The sequence below is a fragment of the Chiloscyllium plagiosum genome, unplaced genomic scaffold (assembly GCF_037043375.1).
Source record: "Chiloscyllium plagiosum isolate Xiang-an unplaced genomic scaffold, Cpla_swu_hap1 HiC_scaffold_7, whole genome shotgun sequence".
In the NCBI taxonomy this organism is placed as follows: domain Eukaryota; kingdom Metazoa; phylum Chordata; class Chondrichthyes; order Orectolobiformes; family Hemiscylliidae; genus Chiloscyllium; species Chiloscyllium plagiosum.
The window spans coordinates 69236600-69248320 of NW_028270145.1; the positions used below are offsets into that span (position 1 = coordinate 69236600).

The 11721-nt window shown below is 39.6% G+C and overlaps 1 protein-coding gene and 1 long non-coding RNA gene across 4 annotated transcripts in view; one reads left to right on the forward strand and one right to left on the reverse strand.

Annotated features, from left to right (window-relative positions):
• slc38a11 (solute carrier family 38 member 11) overlaps positions 1-5484 on the reverse strand; it is an 85800-nt gene extending 80316 nt beyond the window's left edge. Inside the window, exons 1-2 of one of the 3 annotated variants that reach the window (XM_043694501.2) lie at positions 5281-5484; positions 4773-4896 (exon numbers count right to left, since the gene is read on the reverse strand). In XM_043694501.2, coding sequence (XP_043550436.2) covers positions 4773-4896; positions 5281-5337 — 181 coding nt within the window. In that variant the 5' untranslated portion in view covers positions 5338-5484. Of the gene's footprint in view, positions 1-1154; positions 1216-4772; positions 4897-5280 lie in introns of those variants that run through there. The other 2 variants (XM_087989103.1, XM_087989102.1) reach the window with 2 other exon arrangements.
• A 697-nt stretch (positions 5485-6181) lies between these two features.
• Positions 6182-9737, forward strand: LOC148149635 (uncharacterized). The gene is made up of 3 exons (XR_015757699.1): positions 6182-6277; positions 6658-6792; positions 8953-9737. It is a non-coding gene; the product is annotated as an uncharacterized LOC148149635 (long non-coding RNA).
• The last annotated feature ends 1984 nt before the right edge of the window (positions 9738-11721 follow it).

An 11721-nucleotide genomic window follows, 5' to 3' on the forward strand; every position in this document is an offset into this window, starting at 1 on the left:
GATATCTGGTTGGCATGAACAAATTGGACTGAAGGGTCTGTTTCTGTGCTGTACATCTCTATGATTCTATGATGCTAAATTATCACTGTATTCATGCCAATGTAACATTAAGAAAAATAAAAGGCTGGGTGAAACGGAGGATAGGCAAACATTGCAAATTATGTGCAAATTACATATCTTGATAAATTAGATTACTTACAGTGTGGAAACAGGCCCTTCGGCCCAACAAGTCCACACCGATTCGCTGAAGCGTAACCCACCCAGACCCATTCTCCTACATTTATCCCTTCACCTAACACTACGGGCAATTTAGCATGGCCAATTCACCTAACCTGATTGTGGGAGGAAACCGGAGCACCCGGAGGAAACCCACACAGACACGGGGAGAATGTGCAAACTCCACATAGAGAGTTGCATGAGGCAGGAATTGAACCCGGGTTTCTGGCGCTGCGAGGCAGCAGTGCTAACCACTGTGCCACCCACAAATTGTAAATGCATTGAAGTTCATGACACTTGGTCTCAATTTAGAATGTGCTTATGTTTTGAGGCAAGTTCATGCAAGTATGTAATGTATAGTAAGTCTTCACAGATTACTTAACCAATATGAATGCAGAAGAGAGGGAAATTTTCAAAGATAAGGGGCCTCAGACAATTGTAGGGATGAACAAAATCCAACTTGAATGTATAATATTAATCATGTTTTGATTAGGATTAGCAAAAACAATAACACACCGATATACACTCTGCATAAATACTGCAGTGAATTGACAACTCAATACCAAATGACTAATAACTAATATCCTGAATATGTTTGTGAGGCAGGTGGCTTCTGAGCAGAACCATTTTTCATTGTAATCTGTTATCATTTTCCATTAGCTTTTAATGACCTGTTTGATTCTATTGGTCTTCTTGTTCACAGAGTAGAAATTAACCCTTGACTGACCATATTCAACTTCAAACATCAAAATTTCCTGAATAATTTGATTTTAGCTAAATAAGAAGTACTGAAACAAAATGCTCAAGAATAATCTATAATCTGGGAAACAAAATGCTAAAGGCTGAGCTCTGCAATGCTATAGGTAAGTGATCCAATCAAAGCTCTGCAAGTTTGTCACATTCAGTGGTGAATAGAGTTGAACAATTAAGCAACTCACAGGAGAAGACGGCTTTGTGAATATCCACATCCTCAATGATGGTGCAACTCAGCATATTAACCTAAAGGCAAAATTCAAGCATTCTCACTCATTTTCAACTTGAATAATTAAATTAATTATCTTTTTTTCTCAGTTACTTTCTCTGGGGTCTACTCATGTTGAAAATTGACAAGATAAAATCTGGTCACAAACAACAGGACACATCCAACTTGGCCATTTAATATCCCATCAACCCATTTATTCCCAACTATATAATGGGAGGAGTCATTAGCAATGCAATTAAGTGCATTTCCCAATAACCTCTCAAATAAAAGAGCAGCACTATGGTCCTCTAGGACTATGATGACTTTATTTTTGCCAACAGTCTAGTTTTTAATACACGAAGGGTCAGTTAGACTCGAAACGTCAGCTCTTTTCTCTCCTTACAGATGCTGCCAGACTTGCTGAGATTTTCCAGCATTTTCTCTTTTTTGGTATTAATACACAGTCTTGGTTCTACAAACATCACAAAACTTAATATGCTTTGGTCCAAATTTTAACACAAGAACTGAATAGCAGGGGTAAGATATGCAGGACTGTCATTAACATCAAACTAACATGTAAATGAATGTGACACCAGTAGCTGTCATAAACTAATTGTGAGTCAATGCAAAAATGTACCACTTTCTAGATTTGTACCAGGTACAAAGGAAGGTAAGTATTGTTACTGAATACCAAATATCCCTGTGCAAAAGCCCTTCATTCTCGATGAAGGGCTTTTGCCCGAAACATCAATTTTCCTGCTCCTCGAATGCTGCCTGACCTGCTGTGCTTTTCCAGCACCACTCTAATCTACACCCAAATATCCCTGACCCAAGACACACTGCAGGATTTCCTCAAGACTGTGGCTTAAGCACAATAATTATCTACTGTTTCATCAATGATCATCTCTGCGATATGGAGCAGGAATAATGCTGTTTACTGATGACTTCCATTCAAAATTCTTCATGTATTGAAGCAGTCCATACCCACACAACAAAACCTGACCTATCCAGACTCAAGCTGAAAAGTTAATTCCATACAACAGCTAGACAACAATCATCACCAAAAAGAGACAGAGCCAACAAACACCCTTGATATTTAATGGCATCACCACCATTGAATTGCCTCCATAAACATTTTGGGTATCAATGAAATTCAATAAATTCAATAAATAAATTGATGGGACAGTAAATGGCCAAATTGGACATGCCCTGCTGTTTGAGACCAGATCATACCTGGTCAATTTTCAACATGAGTAGATGCCAGAGGAAGTGACTGAGAGAAAAAAAAATAATTTAACAAATTAATTCAATAAATTCAGCTACTTAAATAACATTACAATGACAGCAAATAAAAATGGGACATTGTGTAATTGCTTCCTGCCATTCTAAAGCCTCTCTACTGCCTACAATACAAAAATTGTAAACTGAATTTTGCAGGGCATCGTAATCCATAACACCCCTTGCTAAAATTCGCGGGAGGTGAGGAGCCTGCCTATAATCCTGATGCTGTCCCTAGCAGTTAAAGATGGGGGCAATTAATTGTAGGTAATTCATATTTTAAAATTTGTCCACTCTTATCTAGGAAGCAGTTCCACCTTAGAATGCAGCCAGCTAATCAGCTGGGTCAAATCCTGCTGCACTGAATAAAGCTACAGCACATAACAGCAGGTACTCAAAGCAACTAACCACCACCTCATTGGTGATTAGGGATTAAAAATAAATACTGGCCAAGCTAGCAATTTCTACATCTCATGAGCAATTTTTTTTTAAAAAGTCCAACAGAACCAATCAGGAGCAGTGGCCACAGTTTTCAAACTTACTGGCAGGTGAGCATAACACTTAGACTGGTGAGTGTTATTTTTACTTGCCTGAATAACTGTAGTTGCAATAATACTCAAGCAACTTGATGCCATACAGATCAAAACACTCTGTCTAACTGACATCCCATGCAGGAATTCAAGTATTTTCCCTCTATTTGAGTACATCACAGTTACAGCATACCCTGCCTATACAATGCACTATGGCAGGTCATATGAAATCACAAATTTCACTACAAGAACGAAAGTAGCAGGTGCATGTGAAGAGCATTACCTCCAAAACATTCACCATCTTGACTTGGCCAAGTATCAGCATTCTTTCCTGTTGTTGGGTTAAAATCCTGGAACTTCCTACTTAATAATATTCTGAGTTCTTTTATCAGATCTGATGATGATGCTGATCTGATTTTGTCCTTAAATCCAAATTCCCACATACCCCTGAGATTTAAACACTTATGAATTGGTGAAACATTCTCTCAACAGTAATCTGAACAATAACAGAAATTGGAAGATAAACATAACCTATCAAATTGATCATATATTTAGCTTTCCACCAAAAATGGATAGAAGGACATAATGGTTTTCCCCAAGGATTGCTTTAAGAACAGTATTCATTTTGATACTTACTAATTTTGAAGTACATTTCTGAAGGAAATTGGACATATACTTGATAAAATAAGATTTGCATGGTTACAGGGAAAAGCCAATATTTGGATAGATTTTAAAACATTTCTAATGGACATAATCTGTGATAGCTTAAAATGGTATTGCATACCATATTACCCATCATTCCCATTCCTGCACTTTGGTAGAACTTTCCAATGAACTTCCATACCACCGCTTTCTCACTGGAAGCTTGTAAATTCTTTCCTTTCAAGTATTAACTCAGTTTTTGCTTAAATTTTACAATTGCATTTGTTCTTTTCAGCACTTCATTCCAAATTATATTTGTGTTAGAAAAACAAGCTTCCACTTGCATCTTGGGTACTTTCGTCCTAAGGTATGGTGCCCAAAAGTAAACACCTTTCCGCAAGTGAGGCCTAGCCAGTATTCTGATCTAATACAGCCTCCTTGCTTCTCCAAGCTCTGCCTCCATTATTAAAGCCAGGGATTCTCAGCTGCTTGTCAAAATATTTTAAAAAGCAGTTTAAAAAAACGCTTGGAAATGAACTCACTCATCCTGCTGGAGCTCCAATTTAAAGATAAATCAAGAATGATACACATCAGTCACAACTCAGTTTCTAAGCTATTTTGACTGAAATTCTACTATTTAGCTAAAATTGCCATTTCTCACTATTCTTACTGAGTAATTAATTTTCCCTTGCGATTTTAATTTAGCTAACAAATTTATTCTGCCTTTCATCTACATCATCATTACTTCATTGTTTAATCAAGGGCAGTCTTTTCGTGTGTATTTGCTTTGTTTCTGTCCTTGGCATTTGCATGTTTCATGACTTGAAACAAGGGCAAAAATCCCATGGCATACAATGTTCCTTGTACGCCATGGGATTTTAAAATCTGTTGCTTAGATGATCACATGACTCCCCATCTTGTCTCTTCGCATTAATCCATTGAAACCTCAAAGCCCATTTCAAAGCATTTGGACTTTTAAAATAACGGCATGGTATAAATTATTGATTTTGGAATTTGCGAGGCATTGTTTGCTGAGCATTAAACTCCTAGTGCCGATGATTGACTCCTGGCAAAGCGAAACTCGGTTACTTGGATGAATGAATTTTCATGAATGTAGAACTAAAATAAATAACACGCGTGTTTACCAATGATCCCGGAGCCTATGATAGAGTTTATTACATTGAAGCTGGCTGATGAAAGGTTGCTTTTCTCTCCTTCTGTTGTGCTGTCGTCGCAAACCAACGCTCTTTTATCTTCCACATCAACCATCTATAAAAAGCGATGCGCAAGGTGACTCAATAGCTGAATAATTAATTCATGAACAATAGTAAATTCATTTTCTACACAATTGTATGCACGTTTTAAACAAGGAACTACAGTTTGTTTAAAAAAAGACAGCTCGGCGAATATTGTGACCATTTCAATGCTGTTGATCAAAAAATATGTATTCCATCATATGTTACTCATTGCTTTGCATTTTATTTATCTCTAAATTGTAGATTAACAGTGGGGAAAGTATTCAATTCTGAGCTAACAGACTAAGTTTTTCTCCGTAAACTTTTATTTCAGTTCATTATCACGGTTTAATAACTGTGTTGGTTTTGTCTGCTGCAACTGTCGGGAATGCGTTGAAAAAAGAAGTGCTTCTCTTACCTCTCCGTAGGTTTCCTGCATCTGATTATTTTCATCTTCCATGCCGAGTGCCTCCATCAAGTCAGTAAAAACGATCTTGTGATTTGTTTATAGTTGAAGATGTTGTGAAATTGAAGCTCCTGCTTGAAACGACTGTTCTCGGGGTTTCTTCTGGAAAGCCTTTTAAGGAAGTCCAGCTCCTCCTTAATCCGCCCCCTCTACACGGAACCTGCCATCCGGCTTTACATGAGGGATTCCTTGTAAAACTTCCAACTTCATAATTCCAAAAGAGTGAACAGTGCAACTATACTCTTTCACAACGTAATATCCAAAGTTATGATGTAGCAGCAATATTTCTTTTCAGCACAGAGGTTAGCTCGACTCTGATGCACGAAAACTGATTACGAAGTTGACCCCACCTCCGTCAGTGTGAACGCTGCAATTTTTTTCCATCCAAATGTAATTATTTTGCAGTTGATGGCGTTAGATGCAGCTTTTCTTTTGAGTGGAACGATTTCCAGGATCTGGTGGGAATCTAAATTATTAGTCTGAAAACGGAGTTGTGTTTCTGGTCGCAGCGTTATTGTCTATTTCAATTAGATCTGGAAACTAGAGTAGAAGTTAACTACAATGTGCCGGCTAGCTTCCCGAAAAAGTCCACCATGAATGTCAGCAAGCTGTCAGTGAACCCCCGCAGAGTGGTACCACACTTCTTTTCACCAGTTGATTGACAAATACTGCATTCAAACACCGCACCAGGTTAACGCAAACTGCCAGCATTTATACACCAGGCAGCGGAGAAAATTAATCACACGCCATGTGATTTAGAATACGCCGTGTACTTAATAGTTATTGGTTACAATGTAACAAGGCAGCTAAATTAGACTCCTACACATTCTAGAGTCTTGTTGCATTACTCGTACAGATGCGAATCTCTCATCTCTGATTCCTCACTGTTGTCCTGTGAAGTTGTGGGCTGTGCGGTAGGAGGTAGTCTATAATGGGCTTGCTGCAGAAGGTTGGTCCATATCGTCGATGCTTCTTCAAGATCTGAATGGCATGTTTTATAATTACGGCTGTCGTGACAGTCTTTTTCGTGTGTATTTGCTTTGTTTCTGTCCTTGGTATTTGCATGATTCATGACTTGAAACATTAACTCTATTGCTCTCTCTGCACGGATGCTGACAGACCTGCTCTGTATTACCATTATTTTCAGTGTAAATGCATAATTGCTGCGGCTCTGTGAAAGAACTGGTCTCGCTGGTGCTATCCCTTATTCCACCTCAAATAAAGATGATAAAAGTGATTGCCTTAAAAGGAAAACTCATGAGGACTTTTAGAGAAACAGATATTATTTTTTTTCCTTTTATATACAATGATTACACAATACTATTTCAGCTATTTAGGACTGACATGAAGGTTGTGAGTGTTTGGAATTCACTTCCCAAAGACGAATACCCAGTCGTAGGATACATTCAAGAATGAGACCAATCAATGTGTAGACGCTAAGAAATTCGAGGAATACCTGACAAGGTAGGTACCAGAGTTTATCCAGAAGACCAGCCACAACATGACTAAATGTGGAGCCACGTGGCAATCCCTACTGTAATGTACTTGTATTTAAAACCTTTAGGAGCAATTTCGTAATGGATGCTACAATTCTTATATTACTGTCCATTACTGCACATTTGCCACCAACTTTAATGTAGGCACATTCTTTTAGTAACTGCAGTGTACTTTAAAGTGCATGTTGTAAAGAATCCTTTGGGACCTTGACAAGTTAGATGCAAAGAGGTTGCTTCCCCTCCTGGAAAAGTCTAGGACCAGAAAGTATAATCTCAGAATAAGGAGTCACATGTTTAAGACAGACATGAACATCATTTTCTCTCAGAGAATAGTTACTCTGCAGAATTCTTTACCTCAGAAGGAAATAGTGACTGTGTTGTTCACAGCTGTATGCTCAAGACTGAGATAGACAGATTTATAATCAGGAAAAGAAATCAAAGGTTGTGGGGATAAAGCAGATAAAGAATTGAGGCTTATGAAATCAGCTATGATTTTGTTGAATGGCAGTGTAGACCCCGGGGGGACTGAATGCAACTTCTGCTCCAACATCTTATGGTCTCGGTTCCATAACAATCCTTATTAACTGTAAGTAATACAATGAAACTTTTCTGAACTTAATCTGGCTCTCTCCTGGTCTTCTACGTAGTTACAACATATTGTTTGATTTAAATGATATAAAATATATGATCAATTTGATTCATATATGAATATTGAATATTGTGAACATTTTACATTAATTTTGTTGCAGGTATAATCAGAAGGTTGGCAATATTTTGTGTTTAACGTTTTGTAATTAAGTTCACATTTTGCAAAAAAATGTAACTTGTTGAGAAATGAAACTTAATTTTATGTCTTACCTTTTTTATGGTCTGATGGGAACTAGAAAGGAAAATGGTTCACATTACATGGAGGTAGGAGATGTTATGGGGAAGGCGGAGTAATATGGTTTGCTCCTCTGGGAGGGTGATCCAGTGGTTCGGCAACAAATCAAAAAGTAAATATGGTATACATCTGAATAGTAAGGGACAGGTTGCAGACATTGGGGGGACACATTGGGAAAAGGAAACTTGTGTAGTCCACATACGCCAGCAGTTGTTCTGGTACATTAGTGGACTGAATGCTGTTTGTGGTGTGAGAGAGTAGGCAACAAGTTCATGATACTCTTTGGTCTCATAAGATACATTATCATGATCAGCTGGACCTGATGCATAGACCCAGAACATAGCATGTCATTGGGGCTTAAAGGCACATTTTGCTGGATACCATTGCAACAAGCAAGGAATGTGACTCCTCCAGCCTGGACTCACAGGCTAGGCTGAGGTTTCATGTCAACAGATAGGCCCAGGCCCCCAAAGGAGGAGAAAGGTGGTCTTCACCCATCGTGACAGTTTCCTTATGTGGCGCTCTACCTGTAAGTCAGTCTCCATGTGTGGCAGTCTCCTTGTATGGCAGTCTCTCTGTATTACAGTCGCCCTGTGTGGCGGTCTCTCTGTATCGCAGTCTCCCTGTGTGGTGGTCTCCCTGTGTGGTGGTCTCCCTGTGTGGCAGTCTCCCTGTGTGGCAGTCTCCTTGTGTGGTGGTATCCATGTGTGGCAGTCTCCCTGTATCGCAGTCTCCCTGTGTGGCAGTCTCCCTGTGTGGCAATCTCCTTGTGTGGCAGTCTGCTTGAGTGGCAGTCTCCCTGTATCACAGTCGCCCTATGTGGCAGTCTCCCTGTATCACAGTCTCCCTGTGTGGCAGTATCCTCCGTGGCAGACTCCTTGTGTGGCAAAGTTAAAAATCACACAACACCAGGTTATAGTCCAACAGGTTTAATTGGAAGCACACTAGCTTTCGGAGCAACGCTCCTTCATCAGGTTATTGTGTTCATCAGGTGATCAGATGAAGGAGCGTCACTCCAAAAGCTAGTGTGCTTCCAATTAAACCTGTTGGATGATAACCTGGTGTTGTGTGATTTTTAACTTTGTCCACCCCAGTCCAACACCGGCATTTCCGAATCATGAATCCTTGTGTGGCGGTCTCCTTGAGTGGTGGTCTCCCTGTGTGGTGGTCTCCTGACATAGCAGTCTTATCCTTGCATGAAGGACTTGTCCCTGATTGGAAGTCTTCTTCATCTTCGGTGTTCAGGTATTCCAGTGACCTGGCAGATGGTCTCATCCAGGAGTGGTGGTCTCAGCCCGTCATAGCAGATTTCTTCACTGGAAGCTTCCGGCCTACTGTTCAACAGCACGGCGTGGCAGTCTTGTCCCGGCTGCACATTCAGGATATTCCATCGTCCCTATATTGACTTTCCCTGAGCTCAGGAGCTGTCAACTTAACTGTGATGAACTTTGTCTCAATTTTACTTTTTTTTATTATTAGGTATGACTTCTGTCCTTGATGTTTGTGCCATAAGGGATGACTTATACAATTTTTCATGTAAAAGTATATGTGGCAATAAATTTCCATTCTATTCTATTCCTTCTCTCAGCTAGTTGAAATGGAGCTGGATTGCTGCCCTAGTATGACAAAACCGAGCATATGAAAACAAAATAAGAAGTACCTCATTTTAAAATGACATTTCTGGCATTTAGTCAAATGTGCATCCAGTAATGCTTGTTCCATTTGGGTGAAATTAATGCTTTGTATGAAAGATGTGTCAGTGTGGTACACGTATCTACCTAATTTGTTAGTTTTAATTAGACTAATAGGCTGGCAGATGTCTTGAATATATTAGTGTGTGCACTAAAACAGCTAAGATAGCAATTTTGTAATGGATGTACTGTACTGCTGACATTAGTGTCCATTTACTGAATATTTGTTGCCAACTTTAACCCTAACACTGCCACGATTTCTAGGCTTGTGAGGAAAAGCTAGTTGCTTTAATTGTCTAACATCGCCATTTTACTGAAAATAAAACTACTGGTTTGAAGAAACCACAATTGTTTCACTTTTACCTTGTACTTATTTACAACTTATTACAAAGAGTTGTAGGAATATTATCCATATTTTGAGATTTAAATTATATGCCACACAAATATTTAGCCTACTGCACAATACATTGAGAAAAACATCTTTGAACTTTATTTTGCTGCCTTCTGGAGTCCTGCAGGACCAGGTGGACGATAAAGGTTTGCTCTGTAAAGTACTCTATATATAATAAGGATGACAGGAATTGCTATTGAAAATTTCAGTTACATTTTGTTACAAAGTGTATTGGATGTGGTAGAATTTTTTTGCGAATTGAATCATGAAATTATATTCTGATCTTTTTTGAAATTTTACAGTTTATACAACCTGTAATTATAATGGGAGATACAGTATGGAATAATGTAAGAGCATAAATGACCATGGACTATGGTGTCATTTTTGGCAGAATCATATGAGAAGCCCACAAGGCCTGTCTCAGTTTCAGGAACAATTCACTCCATTTTTATGCATTTGTTAAGCAATCAGCCGAGTTTCTTGCTAGACATTGGCAAGCTGCCAGTTAAGGGTGAATTACAGTTTATCAAATGCCTTATTAACATCACAATTCGCCTAATAAATATTGAGCTTTCTACCTTACCAAACACGCTGAATAAGCTAGATATTAGGAACTCTCAATGTGGAAGTCAGAACTGGCAACTTCATCTCGCTGCTGGCTGCAAAGAGCCTCCCTGTTGCTCAGCTGCAAACAGCAGCTCAGGGCGTTAACCATGGCACACCTCATCCACAAACATTGGCATTTGACATTTGCCATCATGTCTCAATCCACTCCAACCGATTTGCTGAATGCTTTTAGAAGCACAGGTTTGTATTACAACATGACCAGCAATTAGCAGAGTAAGGCTTCTGCAAGGATAATTTGAGTGCAGATTCAGGCACACCCCCATCTCAAGGGTGAGAACAGATTGCAGCTCAGGGCTTCTCGCTTGGTCTCTTAGTGCTTGCTCACATCGCAGCTACTTGCTTGCTTGCAACATCCAAGTCTTATCCTACCTGGGCATGCAGTGCCATGCGTGTTTGAACATTGGCACTTCAACCAGAATCAAAAACATCAATACTGACATATCGGTGTGGTCTTTTGTGCCTACACACAGACAAGCTGCTTGTTTGACCTGACAGTAAGGTTCTGTCTGGGGTGTGGTGGGGATGGGATTGCATCTTTATGAATGGTATACTGAGATATCAATCCAACACATCAGCATTTGCCATCTGCCTGTACAGCAAACATGCTGCACATTAATTAAACTAATTGGCCATGATAGAAAATGAGTGGAGATTAGTCCTCAGACCATTGAAGAGTGGAGAGGCCACTATCCATGAGGGTGTCCCTATACTGTGATTCTGTAGACAGCCTGAAGCCTTGGCATGATCAGGAGATCTGTCTGACTACAGTCCATGGAATAGACAACAACCATGGAGGGCCAGTACTTATGGCAGTGACCATCAACATGGCCCCCAATAGGAGTGTAGAGAATCAGGATGGACATCATAAAGGTCTAATATATCAAGAGCATGGAGGATAATGGTGGTGAATTTCAATGTGGGGAGTTTCCACAAGAGAAAATGGGTGGAAATGGGCTATGAGGATAGTGAGACATAAAAGGAGACTCTGGGGTGTGGAGTACCTGGTGACCAGACAGAGCAGCACAGTTCTGGTGACGTCCACCTTGAGCTGCATTCCCTGCCATTGCTTGCAATTCTCTAGATTCTTTAGTAGCATTACTGCAAGACTATTAATGCAGAAACTCAGATAATGTTCTGAGGTTCTGGGTTCAAATCCCACTACAGGAAATGGTGGATTTGAATTCAATAAAAATCTGAAATTAAGAGTCTGATGATGACCGTGAAACCACAGGTAATGATCACCAATAAGAGGCAATCTAACCACTATTATTAACATTCAATGGCGGTGCCAAAACTGAATCCCTC